Source organism: Hermetia illucens, chromosome 2 (genome assembly GCF_905115235.1).
Source record: "Hermetia illucens chromosome 2, iHerIll2.2.curated.20191125, whole genome shotgun sequence".
Taxonomy (NCBI): domain Eukaryota; kingdom Metazoa; phylum Arthropoda; class Insecta; order Diptera; family Stratiomyidae; genus Hermetia; species Hermetia illucens.
In genome coordinates this window covers 83,305,678-83,328,623 of record NC_051850.1, presented here as the reverse complement: position 1 = coordinate 83,328,623, position 22,946 = coordinate 83,305,678, and the positions used below count along the sequence as shown (strand labels likewise).

General features: G+C 38.6%; 1 protein-coding gene across 14 annotated transcripts in view; it reads left to right on the top strand.

Annotated features, from left to right (window-relative positions):
* Window positions 1-2,341: 2,341 nt before the first annotated feature.
* Window positions 2,342-22,946, top strand: part of LOC119648307 (serine/threonine-protein kinase mig-15) — an 81,584-nt gene continuing 60,979 nt past the window's right edge. For 11 of the 14 annotated variants that reach the window (XM_038049982.1, XM_038049978.1, XM_038049976.1 and 8 more), the window contains exon 1: window positions 2,343-3,309. In XM_038049982.1, coding sequence (XP_037905910.1) covers window positions 3,244-3,309 — 66 coding nt within the window. In that variant the 5' untranslated portion in view covers window positions 2,343-3,243. Of the gene's footprint in view, window positions 3,310-22,946 lie in introns of all 14 variants that reach the window. The other 3 variants (XM_038049984.1, XM_038049980.1, XM_038049977.1) reach the window with 1 other exon arrangement.

The following is a 22,946-nucleotide window of genomic DNA, read 5'->3' as shown; positions in this document are numbered from 1 at the left end:
TTCTGATATTTAGTGGGTTGAAATTCGTCTTTCATTGCCGTAGCATCCACTCTGTCAATGGTTTCTTTGAGGTAGTTGTAAGCTTCAGTTAAATTCGTTGGTTTTTTCGCGTCTAAAGCCCAAAATTCTGCTCTAGGAAGAAGCGCTAGAAATTTACTTAAGACAATTTTGTCGGAATTTTTATGATTGTAAATGATAGAGTCGAGTTGGTTAGGATCCTGCTCATATTTAAGCGAAAGCAGATTTGTGATTTCTAATAATTTGTGATAGAGTTCGTATATTGTATAATGTTTATTTAATTTATGGTTAAAGTTAGTTATTCTATGTAGTCTCGCGATAATTGAGTCGTATGATTCTGATACGCCAAATTCGTTTTTGAATGCTGATGCAACGGAGTGCCAGCCTTTGTCTGGGAGATTTAAATAGGCTTGTAAAGCTCTACCTTTTATTCGTTGTATTATAATATCGTAGACGAACATTCTTTCGTCGCCAAATGGTGCTAATGCTAATATTTTGTTGACATGTGATATCCACGTAGTTAACATATGTTTTTCGCCATCGAATATCGGTATGTTTTCCGCTCGTCGAAGGACTTCATTGTATGGGATTGTGAAGGGTTGGACTTCTGGTCTACTGACACTTGGTCCTTGTTGTGTAGCCATTTTGTTGGTTGTTGATTGGTTGGTTGGTTTAAAGGTTTTACCTAAGACCTCTAGTTCCTTAGATACTTACTTTGCGGTGACAGAATGAATGTCTACAAGGTTGAGACACTGTTGGATACTGGTGATGAACTATAGTTGTTCAGGATTTACAGTTGAACTGATTTAAGGGCTTCCGTAGGCGTACTCGCCCCACCGGTAGCGTGCTATTTTCAGTTATATTTTTTGTTTTCAGGATCTGGTGATGACTTTTTTTTTAATATAATACTTTCACTAATAATGTTACTTGTTGTTTATATATTAGCCAACTCAGTTTGTCCTGGTTGGAGGAGAATTCTTCTAAAATTCGTCCTATGAGGCGATGCAAGCCTTTTTTATATTTGTTTTGACCCAAATTCTCTTAAAATTCTGGAGTCTGGGCGTTGCAATACCCTTTTTTAGGTTCCCGATCGCGTTTGTTTTTTTTTTGTGTGTTTTCCTTGCCGTGTCCTCTGGATCGAGTTTGGCTTAGCGGAATTTTTCACAAAATAACTAAGTGACGACCGAAACCGACTGCGCCAGTTACGAGTTTGTACCGACTGTTCTTTAAAATAAAAAACACGGCGGATACTCGGAGTAATAAGCTTTATTTCTCGATGAATTTGCCTAAGACTAAAGACTTAGATCAATTCTACCTTATATTTATAGTTGAGTTGAACAAGGGGCGCAAATTGCTGAGTTTGCAAAGTTGCATCTTTTGTAACTCGATATCGCTCAATGTTCGTTTTAGTCATGTTTTTGTTTATGTTCAAATGTCGTTTATCTCTTGTGGATAGATTCTAGCTTCTTGTTCGAATGACAATGTTTATATTATTTCCCTCGAGTTTAGTAAGATAAATTTTATGAAGATAAGATGTTCATGACTCATACGTATTATGGGCATGTGGTGTTTGTGTAAGGTGGAGTGACGCATGTTACAGGACATGTAACCATACATAACGGGCCACGTACAAATGGGATAGTTCTACACTCAAATCTACTCACAGAAGAAGCAAACAGAACCTTTAATACCTGAAGCGCCCAGCTACCGCTTTCCCGACTTGTTATTCTTTATTAAAGTTTCCAACTGCAATTGTTGCTTAGGTGTCATACGTTAGGAATCCCCGGAAAATTTGCAGGAAAAATAGTCTTTCCTTCGTTGTGTGCCGCCAAGCACTTGACCAACAAGAGGGCGATCCGGGGCGCGTTGCCTACTTCCGGACATTCAGATTGCATTGGTTAGTTTAATGTTATAATAGCTATGTTAGTAATATTATCAGTTAATACTATTACGAAAGCTCAACCCGATTGCGAAATTAATACAACTTCGCATACAAACTTCATAAACGCATGCGTTTTGAGGAAATATTTACGAAGCATTAAATTTTAAGGATCGTGAATGGATTTTTCTAGTTACAAAATGCAAATTTTCCTTCACATATGCGGATAACAGGTTCCTGCATCCAGCACTTTATTTTCATTGGACAGTGACACCTGTCCGCTAAAGTTAAGCACCAACGGGGAACCTATGAGCAACTATTCAAATTTTCGTGTTATAAGAGACTTGGAAACATCATTTTGACAGTTATCCAAGCCCAGCACCGTCTCACCACGGCGATTGGGAGGCCGCGACGGGCCGTTTCACAGGCCACTTCCATTCGTTTCCACCACTGACTCACTTCAGTTGGGTGCGTCAGCTTCTGGAGAAATGTCGACGTCGTCGTTGTTGTGTGTTGTCATTTGGCGTTCGGACCGGAATTGAATTTCACTGGGGATCCCAATCAATTTCCCTCACCTGCAGTGAGTCCTCGAAGAAGATTTGCCGTGCCGAGAGTATGTGAATCTGGTGTGCGTGTCGCGCAAAGAACGTTGCCGCGAAACCGATTTCATTTGCGGAGTGCTTGCGAGCAGCGGAGGAAAGAAAAGTTCCAGCCGCAGTCGGAACCATCGTGTGCCAGTGCGACGAGAGTCGGATCGAAAGTCGTCGGGCGTGGAAGATCGAGTTCGCCGCACAGCCTAGAAAGAATCTATCGCAAGGCGACAGCGAGCTGTTGCCGGAACCGTATCGCGTAAGGAAAAACTTGGATTTGGAGCCTTCGGTGCCTGCTCGCCCCGCACGGCCTGCCGTTCTGTTTATCGTGCGCTATCGGTTCTCGTCTGTGGCTCGGCTCGTCCGCACAATGTCCGGCCAGGATTTGGCTTCGAGCGGAAAGATTCTAATTTGACGCGTTCGGGGTCGAGTGCGGTGCAAGTGCCTGTCTGCTCGCCGCCGTTGCCAACCGCAATCGGAGGAGGATCGGACGACCACAAAGAGATCGTTGTGCAGAAGTGATTGTGAATTCGCTGCCGACTCATCTGGTCGCGGCGGAGATTCTTGTGCCGAAGGAGGAATTTTACCGCTGCGTCGCCCGCGTGTGCATGTGTCGTCCACCCAGCCGCAGCGCAAACCCATCTAGCCCCTGCTAGGCCGCCGCTGAACGGGAGCCCCAACCAAGCCCGCGGAGTCTGCCGTCGCAAGCAATCGAAAAACATAACCCGCGATCGAAAGCTCCAGCAAGACACCAAAATGGCGCATCAAATGGCCCCGTCGGTGAATTGTTCACTAGACGATATCGATTTGAGCACATTGAAGGTGAGTTTCCCCATTGTCCGTTTTCCTTTGGTTTCCCCGATGGGCTGTTCTCGTGTGTACTCTCGCGCTGTCCCCCGCGCCCGCTTCATTGATTTCAAGTTCACTCGCCCGTACCATGGCGCAGAACCCGGTGCACGGGGCGTCAGGTTGCACTCCGCCGTGGCAATTTAGCGAGATCGGGCCAATTGGCACTTACGCCTGGATCTCCGGAAAGGGACCCGGTGGTTTCGCAACGCCAGGGCGAAAGTCCGCGACAATGGCTGCGGAGGCGACGAATTGCATTCCGTTTCCCGGTCCACCGACACAAAGGCAAAACCCCTGTTGCGACAGAGAGCCAGGCACACACACCCAAACAAGTTTGAGTTTACATCGGTTGGTTCTGTTCTGACGGCTCGACTAGCAATTCGCGAAATGTGACAACGATGCGCGGTCCACGAAATGTCAACGAACACGAACTCACCACGGCACTGTGGGGGGTTTAACTTTATTTTTACAATTTTCCTGTTTTTGTTGTTTTTCCCGTTCGTAGTTCGCTGCTTTGTTATTCCCGCATCTATCACGAGCTCGTCGTGCACCGAGTTCCCAAGCCCGATATCAGCTCCAGGAACTTCTACTCCGCTCCCACTGTAGGATGGGTGGAACGACATAAGTGGACAGAGCATAGGTTCACTTGCATCCGCAATGGAGTCATTGAAGAAGTTTTTTTAATTTTGGTGCAGTCTGAACGTGGAGAAGGAGAGCGTTGTTGCAATGATTGCAAGCAAGTTCCACTGATGCCACAAACACAGGCAGTCAGCAGCATTACGACTTGGTCGCGTTCTGCAAAGAATTTGTTTACGAAAAGGTGGCTGGACTTGCTTTGGACTGCAATGCATTGCGTCCTAGTGAATTTGTTTCTTCACAAACGTTTGACAAATTATCTAAGTTTCCAGCGATGTAATACAACAGGTTATTGATGATGATGTTTTACGTCATTCATTGCCCATTAATTTTCATTTTCTTCACGCAGCATTGCAAACGCAAATGATTCACTGGTCGAAACCTGACTCAATCACAAGTAATGCGTGATTCGAACCTGCTTATTTAATCGTCGCGGCTCCGATTCCCAAATATCGTTTTCAAAAGCACAACATCCACGGAATGGAAATCACGTTTATTGAAAAATGTTCTCCACTCAATGTCAGGTTCATTCGTTCTTCGAAAGTGAAAAATGTTGAAATGTTGTGTAGCTGAATTAATCGCGCCAATACAAAATGCATTTTCGTTCACTACAAAATTACTTCTATTTCGTTTTCACTCAAACAAATATGTAAAATTTGAAAATCTACGGATAACATGATCTTCATTGAAAATGAGACATCCAATAGAGTTGATGCTCAAATAATGTAGAAGACGCATACAAGTGATAGTGGAACCTGTAAATTGAAAACAAGATTGAGTGATGACAAACGAAAATTGTGCTGAGGTTGAACAAAAGGATCAAATATAAATAAACATTGCGGCGGGTTCCTCTATAAATAGCAATGCAATAGTAAATGATGAACAAGATGAACAAATCGAAAACTGTCTAACAGATCACAAAAGTATTCCTCAACTAACATTTTTGAATTGAAATCGAATATCACTCTGGAAAAACTTCTTTCCCTTTCCAATTGGAAGTGAAATTTTCGTGGCATTACTTACAAGATGAATAAATGAGTTTGGGCCAATGGTATATCTAGAATGGAGCCAGACGAAAAAATACGTGCACAGCCTGCGACGTTATGGACGGTTGATATGCAACAACGTTTCAGAACGGCTCATGTCTGTCACTAATTTAATAATAATATTGTCCAACGGAGTCTTTTCTCGTATTCAAACACACAGCATATCTCTTAATCGGCCTAATCGAGACTTCAAACATTTAATGAGAAGTCCCTCTAACAGCCGCGGGCCTGAGATGGCGAAGACTTACAAGCTGTGCCAAGTCAAGGAGAATTTGGCCCGCTTATAACATAGCCCGATCACAACCGAGAGCTCCTGTGCCAGACGCTTGCAAATACCATAGGGGACCATGCCGCTAGGCTCGGCATACCCTACAACTCGCATTGCCGATGCTGCGGAGAAGGAAAGGAAACCCTCATGTCCTTTCTCTGCGATTGCCCAGCTCTGGCTAGAGTCAGGCTGCGGACACTGGGTAAACCATTCTTTGGGGACCTCAGAGAGATTTCTAGCTGCAGGGTCGGAGAGCTGCTTTCCTTCGTGAATGCTACGGGCTGACTCTGAAGATCCAAGCCGGCTGGACTCTGCTTCCCTGCTCCCATAACAACACAACAGCTTACCCGTTAAAAAATCCTTTCTACAGAGGCAGAGAAAACCAGGGCTGAAAGCAAGTAGCACAAGATAGGCGTTAGTTGACTATGCTCAACTATGCTGCTTAACTGTGATTCCGACGACAACGGTTTCGTCCAGGGCTGAAGGAACTTAATAAATGCTGTCTAACTGTTTTTTTCTTAGTTAGCCCGAAAAGAATAGTCCATGGACCACAAAAGTCACTCTCCACTCTTCGTAATCGATGACAGCCCATCAAATGAATGGACTCGGGGATTCCTTAATTATATTTTTTATTATTTCCTCTGCAAATATTCCTCTTTTAAATGGATCGGCGTAAATTTTGTTATTAAAGAGAGCAGAACGTAATTATCAAAGGCAGTAGCTATCGCAATAGGTTTATATTTTACAATAGGAAACAGATTACTTTACGAGTACACCTTCTTCATTCTCATTATCAGTTTTTAAGTCCTATCGCATTGTTATCATGACTGATGAATCATTCGTTACTTTAGTAACAAGTTATAGAAGTTTACTTCTAAGTCTACATTTCTACTCATTCTAGCAGTTTTTCATAAGATCGTTAATAATCAACTCTACGAGGGTTTTCAGCTAAATATATAATGGTAATAATCGTTAGCTCCACAATCCACTTTGGATCAGGGCCTTAGAGTACAATACAGTATACTGTAAGAGGCAATGCAGTCACAAATCCCTCTGAAATCAGTGAAATTTGAATTGCGACCTTCTGCTACAACAAAGCAGCGTTCTAACCACTTGATCACAAAGAACATCAGTTATGGAAGGCCACTTCATCCAGGTTGCGTTAATGCGTGAAGTAATTTCATAACGCAGTTCTCCATTGGCTCATAGCGTTGATCCGAGGTATTTAAATCGCTCAGTTCTGGCCAGATCAATGCCGCTGACAGTGATTGTTCCTATTTCGGGGATCGGTGGTCAAAAATTCAGTTTTGTTTAGATTCAATCTGAGACCGTGTTGCATTACGCAATCATTCCAGTTTTGGACAAGTTGCCCGAGATCATTTTTGGTATCAGATACTAGGAAAACATCATCTGCATAAAAGTATGTACGGCGCTGAACGTTGGATATCCCGTGTGACGGTGTCCATAACAAGAACAAAGAGCAGTGGTGAGAAGGCACTTCCTTGATGAACACCAACAGAGACACGAAGCGGTTTGGATACACCCGCCATACTTCAAGCTTTACTTTTCGGATCGTGGTAGAGCAATTGAACCCAGCGCACGAGTTCTTCTAGCATTAAGTGTTGTCGCAAAGCATGCCAGATGAGTTCGTGTGCGACACGGTCAAACGCTTTCTCTAGATCCAGAAAGGCAATGTAAAGAGAGCGATGCTTCTCACGGTGTTTCTCCATGAGTAACCGCGCAACATGTATTGCGTCAGTAGTTTCACAGTTTTGACAAATCCGACTTGATTCATGATTATTTCAACGATTTCGCGAATACGGTTGTGAAGAATGCGTTCAAAAATCTTCATGGTATGGGAAAGTAATCGGATCGGACGGTGATTTGAACATTCTGGTGGACTACCTTTATTGCTCCATGTTGGAGCAGTGGTACTTTCTTGCCAGTCAGATGGTGTTCTTCCTTCCTGAATAACTCGATTAAAGAATTAACTGAGCCACAGTGTTGGGTCTCAGCTCTTCGCTTTTCAGGGCTCAGATGCGATGTCAACAGGTCCTGTAGCTTTCCCCGATTTCTTTCATTTTATTGCCTCCTCGACTTCAGTTGCACTGACAGTTAAGTCCTTGAGGGTTTAACATGAGCACCTGTCTTGCGACTTAATCCCACGGTCTTCTCAAGATACGGATTGATTGAGATATCAATGCGCCTTTTTCGAAAGGCTCTTGCTAGTTTCTCCGTCTTTCCAGTTAGGGTACCAACATTTAGCGTGCAGACATGTATTTGGTTTGTTCGGACTAACTTACGTCCTAACGCCGTCCATGCTTCAAGAACCCTTGCCCATTTCTCGACAGGACCAGGGCCGGTCGATTGAGGTGGACGCCCCAGCTCCAAGGCTTGTGACTCAATCCGATCATCATGTTTGTAACGACATTGTATGCATTTGCTTGGTCGGCCTATCGCGGGACCTGTGACCAAGAGAGATCAGGTAGGATTTAGCATAGTGGAACAACTCCAACTATACTCTATTTATCTCTTTCCTTGATCTCAGCATTTTATTTTTTGTTTTACTGAGGATAGTACAGAGTACGTTGCCTCAAACCCTCCTCCTTTACCTGGGCTTGGGACCAGCACACTCTGTTAATAGCATGGCGGAGTTCAATAGATAAGTCGATGTTTTCCAATAAATACACTTGTTGAGATTCAGTAGTAACACAGCTTGAAATGACAGGCCCAATGTGAACATTAGACCACAGATAGGAATAGTGATGAATCCACTATGTGATATTTCACAGTGGAAAACCCCTTCTCTTCATTGTAAATTCATCAAGTGTTTTCTTTCCCAATTCAAATTATGATTGTGGCTGATACCTGGGCACAGCAAAGCTGCTGTCTATAGCATACGTAACTTTCTCGAAATCCTTACAACGAATATTGACAATGGTTGAGGTTTGGATTTTTTTCAGAAGTGGTGATGATGTTAAAATATTTTCTACTCTGCTGGTACTAGGTCTCAATCTTATAACATGTGTTGTAGCTGAAAGTACCGGACATCATGACTTCCAGTTGATTCACCTATTCACCCGACGAACAATCATCAACGACAATGTTGAGAGAATCCTCGGGATTTTCTGCCGTGTAATACCGATGTCCCATGTAACGCATTCGTGGCGGAATTTCGGAACCATTCCTTTGATTTCTCCTTATTGGTGATTTCATTTCAAAATATTACTGATTTGTAAAGTAGAATATAAAACTTTTATAGCACACAAACAACGTCGAAACTCTTATAGCTGACCAACCACGTGGCTTGTTCTATTAATCTGCAGTGATTGTCTTTCATTTTTGCTTGGTTTTTATGATGGTAAGTTTAAGTGGACAACCTGCAGCTGTGAAATTTGGTTTTCTATTTGATAAAAATCAAAACAGCTTGGAAAGACAATCCTATGGGAAAACTCAGAATTGCTCGGTTATCTTTCACCTCGGACCAGCGAATTTTAAAGTAACAGTTGGGGAAATGAAAAGGGTTGCTGCAAAATTTGTTTCTCGGACTCTGACTGAATTAAAAAGAACGTCGTGTTTTGAGACAACAGCTTTTCTGTCAAAAGTTATTACTGGTAGGAACTATCAACCGTTTTTAAAGAATATTAAAAATGTTTTGAACAGTGGAAGCACCGGTGGGGCAAATGTATTGGTTATAATGGTTACTATTTTCAAGGGGATAAGGTTGTTTTGCATGTGAAATTTCAAAATAGCTTTTAAAAAATAATTTCGGCTTTTTCTGATACTCCCCCTATATGTGAGATTATATTGAAATGAAGACATTGACATATACGAAGACACTGCGAAATATCTACAAACAGAAGGGTCATACATTAAAATATTCTTACATTAGAAATATCTAAAGCCTTTCATATCTAGTGCCGGCTTCCGATTTTCGACTTTTTATGTAACGAAAACTCTGAAATTATATTAAATAAGCACCACATACAGCGTGACACTTTCGAAGAACTCTTGTAGCGCAACGATCTCCGCTTAGTTAGTTAGAAAAATAAATATTTCGAAGCCTCAATCCCAGGCATTTCGGTAGAATCTGGTTGCTACTTATAGAGCTACATATATGTAGTAAACATTTTTTGAGCTTTTTAAGGTTTTGTGTAAAACAAACCTTTGTTAGAATCGATTCAACGTATGCCTGCTTGTGTGTCCAATTTATTCAAAAACTGCTAAAGCTATTGTCAAGAAATTTGGTAAGAACATGTGGTTTGTGAATCCTGTGAATCCTTTACATACAGCAAGTGTGACGAGTTTAAGAGGGCTCCACATGCATATGAAAAGAGGGTGTTCAAAGGATATGGTCATGAGGGGTGTAAAATGAATGTGCCCGGTTATTATTTTTAGGAATTGAAACTTATTTCTGACATTGGGTGAAGCATAGGGGAGTTAGGGCTCAAAATGTATACAACAGGTCTCGTTTTCAGAATCTACTGCCATTTCAAAATACATCCCATTCCGATACTTGCTCAAATAAAGTTAAAATAACATGTTACCATAATTTAGAAATTTTCCCGAAAAAATATTCATCCTAGAAGTACAAAATTTGGTATCATAAGTAATAATGTAATACACAATTTTGGAAAGTTTCAGAAAAATTTAACTATCCGATATCTGTTTGTCTGGCGGGTGGAAGATAAACACAAAACCTATATACCCGAAGCGTCCGCTTCCGGTATTCCCAGTTGTTTTTCTTTCTTTCGGGGGCAGAATAATGTTTTTTGATTCGTTTTATTTGGTAATATGTTAAAATTATCATAAAACAAGTCGGGAAACCGGAAGCTGGACGCTTCAGGTACGAAAGGTTTTGTGTATTTCTTAGTACGTAGCACGTAATATATCCATATATTGTGTGAGAGTATCCACTTTCGGGTGATATTGACATTCATAGGCTTCAATTTTCAAAGAAACAACAAATTTGAGGTATTATAACTTTGTTAGTAATAGTGCGATTTCCACCAAACTTGGTAAGATCATGCTCTATACTATAGCCTATATCACTCCAAAATTTCACGGTACTAGGATGAACTTAAGGGGGGTTTCTAACCAATTACAAAAAATTGTAGTAATATACTATTATTAACTTTATTTAAACAGATATCGGCATGGAAGGTATTTCGGAGCCCAGGCACCATATAGTGGCAGCCTCCTGATTTTTTTCAGATTTTTCGGTTTGGTAGTTTCTGAGAATGGCCCCCTTAAAGAAGTGATCACTTTCAACCCCCCGCGCTCTCCACCCTTCCAACGAATGTCAAAACTAAGATCGGCTTTGAAAAGTACTAATCGAGACCTTTAATTTGATACCCCACATGACTATATTTGATGAAAAAAAATTTTACACCCCCCTTTTGCATATATGGGGACCCCCCCTTAAATTCGAGGTAAAAGGATGTAATTCACTGTATGCGTGAGCGTTCACAGTTCCCACCTTTCTACCAAATTTGGTGTCAATCGCTGTAACCGTCTCCGAGAAAAATGCGTGTGACGGACAGACGGACAGACAGTAAACCGATTTTAATAAGGTTTTGTGTTTACACAAAACCTTAATAAAAATCCAGTTTCATACATATATGCACATCTGCCCAGGGCTTGGATCACCATCATCAATCACTTCTATAGAAGTTATCTTGAATTCACCAGCAACTGATTTTCTTGATGAATTTTTTTCATTGACCATTTGAACAAGATGAACTCCGTCACAATTTTTCCAACCTTTCCACCCGTAGGTAGCAGCAAATGGTGGTGCATTCTCGACTTGGCTATATGCTAAATCACCAACGTTCTACAATCAAAATCTTCTACCGATTTGGAGATTCTCTCGATGTTTTTGAATCAATCCTTAAAACGTAATGTGAATAGAGGAGCAGCAAGTCGTCATATATCCAAACTAATTTGGCAAATGATTTTTCCAAATGTGTTACCTTTCCATTGCTTCTCCAAATTCGCAGTTTAAAATGCCACATAAAGTTCAGCATATAGTATTTCACTTTAAAACGCAGCGCTTATTTCAGGAAAAATATCAATTTGTGTTGACTGGTAAAGAAAAGAAAACTTACAATAGCTTAGATTCAGAATAAGTTTAAAAACTTTTCTGGTTGCTAAATCAGGAAGTTATCCAAACGGCGGTGAAAAAAAGGTCTTTTAGGATGTGTTGTTCGTCTACCGCCAAGTCAGTAGTTTTAATCTTAGAAAATTTCGCAATAGGATAAAGTGGCAAAAGCATAAAGCACCCGAAATACTTGTGAGCCTGAAATTTAAAATTATTAATTCCAGTTTGATATCTTTAAAAATGTTTCATTTCTTTGTTCGTTTTTTTAATATGTATGATTCATTCTGCGATGAAGTTTCCAAAACATACTGTAGGTCAATGCGCGAGCAAAGAAAAGCTTATCAGCGATAGAGGTGAATAATACAAAAATTTCAGTTGGAAATAGATAAGGGAACATTTTGACTGGAAATTATCAATTTGTTTACAAAATCATTCATTGCTTTCGTGTTTTTTTCTGGTATGCAACTGAACAAAGACCTGCCCAGTGGAGAAAAAACGAACTTTTATGTGAACACTTCTACTTTGGCGACTTATCATCTAGTTGCCACGAGATAAACCGCTGGGATTTCTTGGAAATAATTTTTATTAGCAAAGAAGGACGCGGTGGAGCTGAGGCTTCAGGTGTAACAGTTTTTGTATTTCCCTATGTGGGGAACGATGAGTGCTTGACGGTTCCGCGTGTACATAATTAAAGAAAGCACTGTACTGGCCATAGTCAACTTCATAGGCTTCACACTAGGAGTTCAATATTATTCACAAATGTGCAGAAGCAGATACAAACAAGTCGAGAAACCAGGAAGCTGGCCGCTTCAGGTATGAAAGGTTTTGTGTATTTCTTTTTATAAAGGCATTTGAACGTGCATTAGTCCCATTAGTACATAACACGCAATATACGCATATCCACTTTCGGGTGATATTGGTATTCAAAACCTTGAATTTCCAAAGAAATGGCAAATTTGACCTATTATAACTTTGTTAGTATTAGTGCAATTTCCACCAAATTTGGTAGGATCAAGCTATATATTATAGCCTACATTGCTGGTGCTACGATGAACTTAAGGAAGGTTCTGCAGCGAATTACTGAAAATTATAATAATATACTATTATTAACTTCATTTGAAGGAATATCGGTATGGAAAGTATTTCGGTGCCTAGCCACCATATAGTGGCAGCCTGCTGTTTTTTTCAGATTTTTCAGTTTCTGAGAATGACCCCGTTAAATAAATGATCACTTTCGCTGCTACAGTCTCCGAGAAAAATGCGGACAGACAGACAGTAAACCGATTTTAATAAGATTTCGTTTTACACAAAAACCTTAAAAAGAGCTGGGGAGAAGTAGATTCTTCACGAATGGAATTTTAATATTTCAATGTCAATTATTCCCGTTGATTATGACGCCAGCATCTTATTTGCATAGCTTTGGATGCAGTAAATTCACACGAAACTGACAAGTTGGAATTGTTATAACTTTTGCACTAATAGCCTGATTTCCATGAAATTTGGCATACGTTTGTGCAATGCCGTCCTCAATGCCATGACATATTTTGAGGCCTAGATTTCGTATAAGCGCGTTACCCTGATTTTTGGTTGTGTAGTTTCTGAAAATGAGTTCTATCTCACTTTAAGTGTGCATATTTTGGTTCCCTACTCGCGCATTTTTTCAATATATGTAGAAACTAATACCACTTTCGGAAAGAAATCATCGGTGCCTTTCATTTGATACCACACATGACTATATACAGTGAAAAAATGTACATCCCCCCATTAAACTGTGCGTAAATTCAAGTCACTCACTGTATGCGTGGGATTTTCAAATCTTCCGATCTTCAAGCGGATCGGTTTGGCCGTTTTAGAAAAGTGCGTGTGACAGACAGACAGTGAATTGATTTTAATGAGGCTTTGTTGTACACAAAAACTTAAACAAAATACTAATTCTTAGAACATTTTTGAAGATATGAATTGAAATTTACTCAGCCGCACCACAATATCGAAATGTGATCGATAGTTTTGAGAATTTTGAGTTTTAAGCAAGTAGTTAGCCACTACTTTTGCTTATTTTTTGAAAAATTCTGCCAATAGAAGCTCTATTGGCAGCCAACAGAGCCAATTTCAGCTTATGACTGCTTAAAACGTCTCACTATAGGGTCAAAGCTCTTACTGAGCAAGACAATGATCTTGCCAGTCCGAACTTTTGGCAGCGTTCGAGAGAAGTATCCTCCGAAGAATTTGGAGTCCCCTACATTGGGATGGACCGTAGCCTACATAACGACGAAATCCATGACCGGCTCAAAGGTGGCGGTGTCAATTAATCAGTATAGATGAGGATGATTCACCCTGAAAAGTCTATAAGGGCAATATCTATGGTAGAAAAAGAAGACGAGGCAGACCCTACCTAAGAAGGAGCGATGGCGTAGACCAGGACGCTAGACAGTTTTTGGGGATATCGAATTGGTGAACCCCAGCCCAAAACCGGGATGTCTGGAGTATCTTATTAAGGCAAGTCTAGACCGGATACCGGTTGTTGCGCCGTTGGTGATGATAACAATATAAAAAGTCTCTAAAATATTAGGCAATTCTTTGTCTTTTTCTTGTTTAGTGTAAAAATGAGATTCTTCTAGTGTTTCAATAGATTGCATAATATAATCTTTATGAATTAAAATTTTATTAAGTACTGTCTTAGATGCGATGCTGTGTTCGCTCACTTTATGCTTTAGGATACACCAAAGGTATTCAGTGCGGTTCAGATGCATGGAATTGGCCGGCCAGTCCAACAAGACAATGTTATTTTCTCTAAACCAACGCTTAGGGTGGATTATCTTTTTAGAATTTTATCCCATACAAGTTAGGGTCACCGAAAATGCGTGCTATTGGAGGAATTATGCCAGTTCATTCACAATTGTACTTTACCGAGAAACCCAGAAAAGGGCACGTTTTACTCGCAAAACTTCTTCAAGGAGAAATTCAAAAACAGGTGTTTTGAGCTTTCCGTTCTAGATGTACGAATCACTAGAAAACGTTTTATGTTTACCTACCGGGAATAAACCTAGCTGTATCCAAGTAATTTGTACTTTTTACCAAGGCTGTACATATGATAACTTTAACAATAATCACAACTGGGTCGACTAGCTTCGGACCTTCATTTATGATATAAATCCCTCTGTGAGTGTGTGAGATTCGAACTGCAACCTTCCGCTTCCTATCAGCTCTCGTGAGCCTAGCGCTCTAACCACTGACGTATTCTTAGACTAATATAATATAGGCGTGCGCCTTTATATCAACATAGTGGTATTATGTTGAGTATCGTACCAAACATAGTTAGGAAAATGTTTTATATATACTGATTCGTAAACATGTTTAAATCATCAATTCATGGATAACGACCTCAAATACATAGGGAGTATTGGTCAGGTCAAAGTGACGGATATGTGAGTAAGTGTGAATATGTTTTATGTAATTAGCTATGGTGAAATTTCGCTACACCGCGCTTATGTTCGTAAGCCCTGATTTGACGTAGCGTGGCTAATTTGTGTACGAGGTGTCCCGTTTATGATGGTAGAAATCTTAATGGTGGATAGTACCACCAATTTGGTAGTTTTTTTCACACAATGTTGCCGTGTGGGGTATCAAATGAAAGGGCTCAATTAGTACTTTTCGAAGCTGGTTCTATATTTGATTCCGGCTGAAGCGTAGGAGAGTGGTGGCTCAAAATATGACCCCTAAAATTTGTAACAGATCTCGTTCTCAGAATCTATGCAACCGAAAAAATCTCAGTGGTGTATCCAAACGAAATTTAGGCCTCAAAATACATCCTGTTCCGATATCTACACACATAAAGTTAATAACTGTATATTTCCATATATATATATATTTTAGAAATTTAACCGAAAACTCCCTTAAGTTCATGCTAGAACTATAAAATTTGGCGCTTGCATAAAGCATAACATTGGGAAGTTTGAAAAAAAATCCAACTATTATTAACAAAGTCACAGAAGGTGAAACTTTTACATTTTTTGTGAATTTCGTATATTGTAAAACGTGTATGACGTCGTCATAACATATCAATTCATCAAAACCACAACAAAGGGAGGTCGCAGGGAAACATTTCGCTTTAGTTTTTTAATCATTTATATATCAATATCAATTACTCCAGACATATGGTATATATTTATGTATTTATATGGTATGTATATGTAAATGAAGCTTTAGAGTAGTGCCCAATTCAGATAGATATATTTGTACATTAAACCAGCGGTATTTAATATACATACTTCATATGTACACATTTATGCTTTTGTGCATGAAGTAAATCGGAAATATGTGTACGATCAATTTATATACGTGCATATATAAACATAGTATTCGGTTATAGGCAATGTTTGTTTAGAGTGAGGATAACATCTGCATCTGTAATATGTACGTATTTCTCGTAGTTTGAAAAAACATGAAGGAATATTTTGGGATTTTAGCCATAAACGAATGGCAAAATATGCGTAGAAACTTTCTCACATAAGATGAACATGAGACCTTTATACCTGAAGCGCGAGCTTCTGATATACCGACTTGTTTTAGGAAGGTGAAGCTTTTTGCCTCTATTCACGAAAAATGCTATAACTATATAACGTCAAAAGACAGAGAATCCATTACATGGACCAATTTTCTCAAACAAATGGTGCTATCTACCATTAAAAATGGTATCATTATAAACGGGCTACCCTGTATACTATGCATAACTGATTGTCAGTATGCCTAGAAGTAAATTTATTATTTCAAGGGAAACATGAGTGTGATATAAAACGATGTAGGTTCAAACGAATTCCGGCTGCCAATATACAATTTTATCGAGTACATAATGAGTTCTGAAACTTTGTTGTGCATACATGTATATATTTTGGTAATTTTGTCTTGGAATAACTATAAGTTCCCTTTGAGGGAGGATCCAAATGGGAAACGTAATAATTTGAACAACACTTGAAATTGGTTTTCCATGGGCGATCAGCACCCGAATTAGTATAGTAGTCTATATTTTCACATTGTGTCAAGTATTTTATTTCTAACGGAGAAAATTCTACAATAACAAATACCTGTTGAGCTCATAAAATCTACTCGTATATTCATTCTTGAAAGATTTTCAATATAACGGAAATCACTCTATCTACAAAATCCAAATATATTCTGAGTATGCTAAATATGCGCCCAGCATCTAGTTAGAGAATTGAGTGGTCATTATAAGATATTCGACTTTACGATGTCCACAATCAACAATCTCCACTGCTCGCGGAATGAAATGTCCAGAGATCAAGATACTGAACGAACAAAATGCGGCCAATGACCTTAAACTTGCTCTCTACCGCAATCTTGACTACATCTTCCAGCAATTCTGAGTGATCCACCTAAGCATATGGCAAGATTGCAACACAAGTCGACATCTGTAAAAAACGCAAATTCAAAAAATGTGAAATCAGACATTGTCGTGACTCATCATCCTCTACATGGCGATGGTAGTTTGCGTTTTTGTTTAGAGTATGTATTAGCGAAATTGGTAAATCAGGTGTACACCCACAATGGTACTGGCAAACTTAACGGAATTTCTCGCCGATGGCATGAAAGTGCGCACTTATTGACCTGAAATGTACTAGACATGCGCGACACACCTAGGTGATATTTCCTATGACAGTTTGGTGAGCAGATACTGCAACCTATATCTATCCTCTAAACTGCAGCGAACTGGCGCTAGGACGAAAAATACACCGACAACTTGGAGAAAACATTTCAAAATTTGTTACTGATAATTGGCACGAAATTGGAAGATTTGCATTATAAAGATTTGGTAAACATAAAATTTGTCATTTGTGTTTCTTATCAAATCATCCATTTCAATAGAAAAAATAACGATTTGATGCAATTAGAGTTCGGGGAGCGCGATTCATCATATAGTCTTCTTAATAAAAGAAGCAATTTTCCGATCAAAATGGAATGTTTATTATAATCTTTTGCTATTAATGTTGATTTATAAATTTGGTAATGAATATGAATATGATTTAAAGGCTACAGATTCTGTAGATATAGTTTTTTCTTGTTTCGTTCTTTTTCTCTGTATGCTTTTAATTGCCAATGCGCAGCTACCTTTTTTGTTTCGGACATATCCCATCGCCTAGCTCGAGCTTCAAGTATTGTTACTTTTAAGTTGGATATAATTCTCATTATATCCTTCTCGACAAAGACGAAGTAGTAAATTTTAGAATTTTGAAAGTAAATAAACTTTCCGCAGCTTGCAAAAACAAAGTGATCAGCATTCACCAGCGCCAGCCTTATAAATTTTATTTGAAACAGAAAATAACATATTGTTCTTCTTTTTAGCTTCTGTCCCGTTCACAAACGGAGTCGGATCGCTCATCGCGACTTCTACTGTCGGGGAGTAATGGTCGTGGTTTTTCAATGGGGTTGAAAAGAAAGGATCTCTCGCTCCTTCGATATTTTTGTACCCAGTTTGGCCTTAAGGCTAAAAATTAAAGCACTTCTTCCCCTCAAATTCCTTGGCAGGATCTCTCTCTTCCTCCTTCATAAACCACCAGCCTTCTTCCCATTTAGGGGTTTGCAAATTCAACCTTTACCTTAAATATTAATGTTAGCACAAAATTAATATGTCGTTATGACTTTTCCCATTTTTAATTTTTTTTAATTTTCTTAAAATCGATTTACTATCTGTTTATCACACGCATTTTTCTCGGAAACAATTATAACGACTGACCCCAATTTTGATGGAAAGGTGGGAACTGTGAACACTCGCACATGCAATGAGGCACATCATTCTATGTCGAATTTTAAGGTGGTCCCCATGTATGCAAAAGGGAGGTGTACATTTTTTTTATCACCACATATATTCATGTGGTATCAAATGAAAGGTCTCGGTTAGTACTTTCCGAAGCCGGTCTTAATTTTGACATTTGTTTGAAGAGTGGGGAGTGCGAGGTCGTCCTTTCACGGACCCATTCTCAAAAACTACCCAACCGAAAAGTCTGAAAAAAATCAAGAATGGTGGTGTCCGAAACAACCTCCATAATGAAATTTTTTTTCAAATAAAGTTAACAGTCTATTATTATAATTTTTAGTAACTGACTGACCCTTAAGTTCATCCTACAATCAAGAAATTTTGCTAAGTCAGTTTTACCAGGTTTGGTGAAAATCACACAAGGTCAAAATTTCGCTCCTGTTCAAATTCAAGACTTTGAATGTCAGTATCATGCGAAAGTGGATATTTTCACATAGCGCTTCTAGTTCATATTCTTTCTTCCGAGGAATAACAAAACAAAGTATGTCGAAAATGCGATACATAGTGCCTAACAGGTTCTCAATCAAAATAACATTTTATTTGCATGACATCTGATGTGGAAGTTGCCTGGCAAACGCTGTCATCGATCATGACGTGGTAACGCACGTCCAACGTCTATTGCCATGGGGAGTTTTTTCATGTTAATAATAATCGTTACGGTTTGACTTGGGGAAAGCTTTCTCCAATTAGTATACGATTGAACTATTCACGCTGGAGTGGAAAAAAACAAATGGATATCATTCTTGCTTCTTTCTGAAAATAATAGTAACCGCTGTCGTTTGATGTTGTTCTACAAAGTTCGAACGTCAATTACATAAGTGTATTGAACACAAAAGAAAATGGATCCAGTGCACAGTAAATGAGCTTATATGATATTGTTTTTATATGTAGCATATCATTCCTCAAATGGGGTTTCAATAACTGTTAATGAGTAATGTTTTTTACATCAAAGAGACAGCTAGGTATAATTACAAACATGATGACAATTGCACACATTATACGAATAAAATTACATTGAATAACATTTAAGGGTGTTTCAATGTCGATCGTTTCCTGTACAATGTCGGAAGTTTTCCATGACGAATAAATGATATTATTTAATGAATTACGTTTTTTTTGAGGCTCACAATAGAATATTGCATTTAGAAATAGTTGACCATAAGAAAACTATGTAGGCTAATACTGGGCCCAGCCAAATTTTTTCCATAGAAAATTGATGAGAAGTTCTTTAGAAATAGATTCTAGATTAATAAACCAATTATGAATAGTATATTTTGTGATATTAGTAGGTAATTCATATTTTTTTGTTGAGGATGCTGGGAGTCCTGGGTCCGCACCAACTTAATGACGGACCGAACCACTTGGGGAGCAACTTACTTCCTCTTTTGTAGTTCACGGTATATGTTTTCCGTAAAATCCTTTTAGCGACATATTTGTAGATATATACAGATAGCACATCTGCCGCTACGATATTTTTAAAGGCGGATACAAACCAAAACTGAAAAATCGTAGCAGTCAGTCAACTGAATCCATTATTACGGAAATGACACGCGACACTGTGAAATATTCGACACTGTAAAATGTCGTGTCGCTCAAGTGTGTTTTGCTGCTTACAAAGTGATATGAAAATATTTCAACAGGCAGAGCAGCGTCGTGTTGCGTAGCGTAGATGCGGTCGTTCCTTTAAGTTAAATTAAGAAGGTTCGATTATAAATATTCGCAGTTTTAGCAATCTTTCAAACAAGATTCATTGCCGAAGTAAAGTATATATTAATTTTCGATATTGGGTGAAATTCAAGTAACGTGATTTTTCAAAGGTTAAGGGGGTCATCCCGTGTGTCAAATCCGCGGAATCGATTTTTTTTTTGACATCAATTGTATCTAGATATAGTGTAAAATATATGGGTAAAGTGATTTTTTGATATTCAGAGTCGTTCGGAAATTATAGTGTTAAACAGGTAATAAGTCACATGCCAGATTTATCCCGATCACCGTAATAAAGCGCGTATTTGTCGGTCCGAATGGCTTCGCTAAAAGGACAAGAAAATAAGACAAGGCTGTACATGTGTTTATTGAAGAAACCTAAAGTTTATGGACTAGGTATAGCAGATGGCTTATCAGTTAAGATTTTATAGCTAAAAATCACATTCTACTTTTCAAATGCGTTTTTCTAGAATTTGCATGTTGAATTGGCTTCCACCATAGCCAAAAATTTATCCAACGAAATTTTTTGAAATTTTCACGACTTATTCAGAACATATTTCTACGGTCCGCAAACTAGGATATTTGCGATTCAGTAGTTTTTTTTATTCATTGAAAAAGCCTTAAAAAAACACCAAAATTCACAAAAAAAAAGTTTAAGACGGCTCCAAAAACTTAGTTTTTAATAATCCTAATTTGCGGACTGTAGCTAAGCCTGCACGTTAAAATGCCGTTTACTTGTTTTCTTTAAGATGGTCGCAGCGCCCTCTAGCGTGGCAGAAGAAAAACACCTTTTTTGAAGATGGGTGTATAAATTGTTCTGTATTTCAATAATGAACTATGCTATCGGGCTGGAAAAAATACTACTATATATGGAAAAAAATTCAAATTTGTATCTTTATCCAGTTTTTCACAAAAAAATTCTAAGAAAAAGCGGAAAAAACGGCCTTCACACGAAATGACCCCCTTAAGATACTTTGCAACACAGAACTTGAATCATTCCAATTGACATTGATGAATATCAAAAACAAAAAATTTGCAATATAAAGTTAAATAAATTGTACAAGCAATTTAATTTTTAAAAGTAAGGAGAAAGACGCTATATAAACTTCATGAAAAGTACCAAAATAAAACAAGTCGGGAAACCGGAAGCTACACGCTTCAGGTATGAAAGGTTTTGTGTATTTCTTTTATAAAGAGATTTGGGTGTGCATTTGTCCCATTAGCATGTAGCACGTAAAATATGCATATATTATGTGAAAATAGCCACTTTCAAGTGATATTGACATTCATAGTCTTGAATTTGCAGACGAGTGCAGATTTGACCTAGTATAACTTTGTTAGTAATAGTGCGATTTTCACCAAATTTGGCAGGATCATACTCTATACTGTAGCCTACATTTTGTGAACTTAAGGGGGGTTTTCCTGTCAATTACTAAAAATTATAGTAATATACTATTATTAAATTTGAACAGGTATCGATATGTAGGGTATTTCGGAGCCTAGGCACCATATATTGGCAGCCCCCTGATTTTTTCCAGATTTTTCGGTTGGGTAGTTCCTGAGAATGGGTTCGTTAAAAAAATGACCACTTTCAACGCCCCGCACTCCCCACCTTTTCAGCAAAAGTCAAAACTAATACCGGCTTCGAAAAGTACTAACCGAGACCTTTAATTTGATACCCCACATGACTATATTTGATGAAAAAAAAATGTACACCCCCCTTTTGCATGTATGGGGCATGTTTTACAAACAAAACCTTAAAAAGAACTTTAGAATTGGATAATCTTTGGAAAAGAATAGAACCGCCGAAATTTATTGGTTTCTATTATAGAAATGAATCAACATGATAAAATGAGTAAAAGTACATAGAACACGTTTTGTACAATTTGAAATATATTGAAAGTCAAATCATCAAAAGGTTGTTTTCTGACGGGTTTACTATATTTACTATATAAGAGTTTATACTGGGGGTTCATACTACTGTCGAGGACTGAAAGTGTGGTCCGTCGAATGTAGTTAATAATAATAATAATAATCGTTGGCGTTACAATCCATATTGGATCAGGGCCTTGAAGTGTGTTAGAGCACTTCATTCAAGACCGTAACGGTACACTACCGTATACTGCAGGAGGCAATGTGGTCAGCATTGCGCTCGCCCGAGATTATTACCCTGATTTGACTCAGGTACACAGCTGAGTCGACTGGTATCCGACGTCAAATCACGATACAAATCCCACTGCTACCAGATTCGAACCGCGACCTTCCGTATGACAGCCTTGTGCTCTAACCACTCAGCTATCCGCATGTAGTTAGTTGATTAAATTCAGAAACCAAGGTTTATTTTTGACTGATACTCTAAATCGAAACAATCCATTAAGTTATTGATAATTTGACCTAGACTCCCTGTGAGTTCATAATTTGAAAAGAGAATGGCGGATCACTCCGTCAGCGTTCAGCTTGCGGCCCGATCAGAAACTTATTTTCTTGTTAAAAGACAGGCGGTTAGCCAACAGCCAAGCAAACTAAGGCAACTGTGGAATAGGATTGAACACATGTGATGATTTTAATGAGAAGTACTCACAATTACAACATGCGAAAGGCATTTAAATAACATAGACAAACGTACAGAAAGCACAAAGCAATTCATAACTGAAATGGTCATTTTAAACAGAATAATATTATTTACCGCCCTTATCTGCCAATTTGCCATTTACTTTTTATTATCACTTCGGTAAATTTCGTCACTTATCTAACCATATTTAAAACTTTTGTAAGAAGATCGCTTTATCAACCGTAAGGATAAACATTTTGCAATCAACTAACTTATCTCGCTTACTTTTTTCACAAAGTAAATAAAAATTAGAACCTAAGCTTCATAATGGAAAGTGTGTCTTTGAATCGCCAGCAATGACCAAATAATTCCAGCCAGATGGTTTAACGAAAATATTATATTAGTACTCGAATAAATGGTGATAAGGGTGGAAGATATAAGAATATCTCCTTAAATTTTTAATATAATGGGGGTTGTAA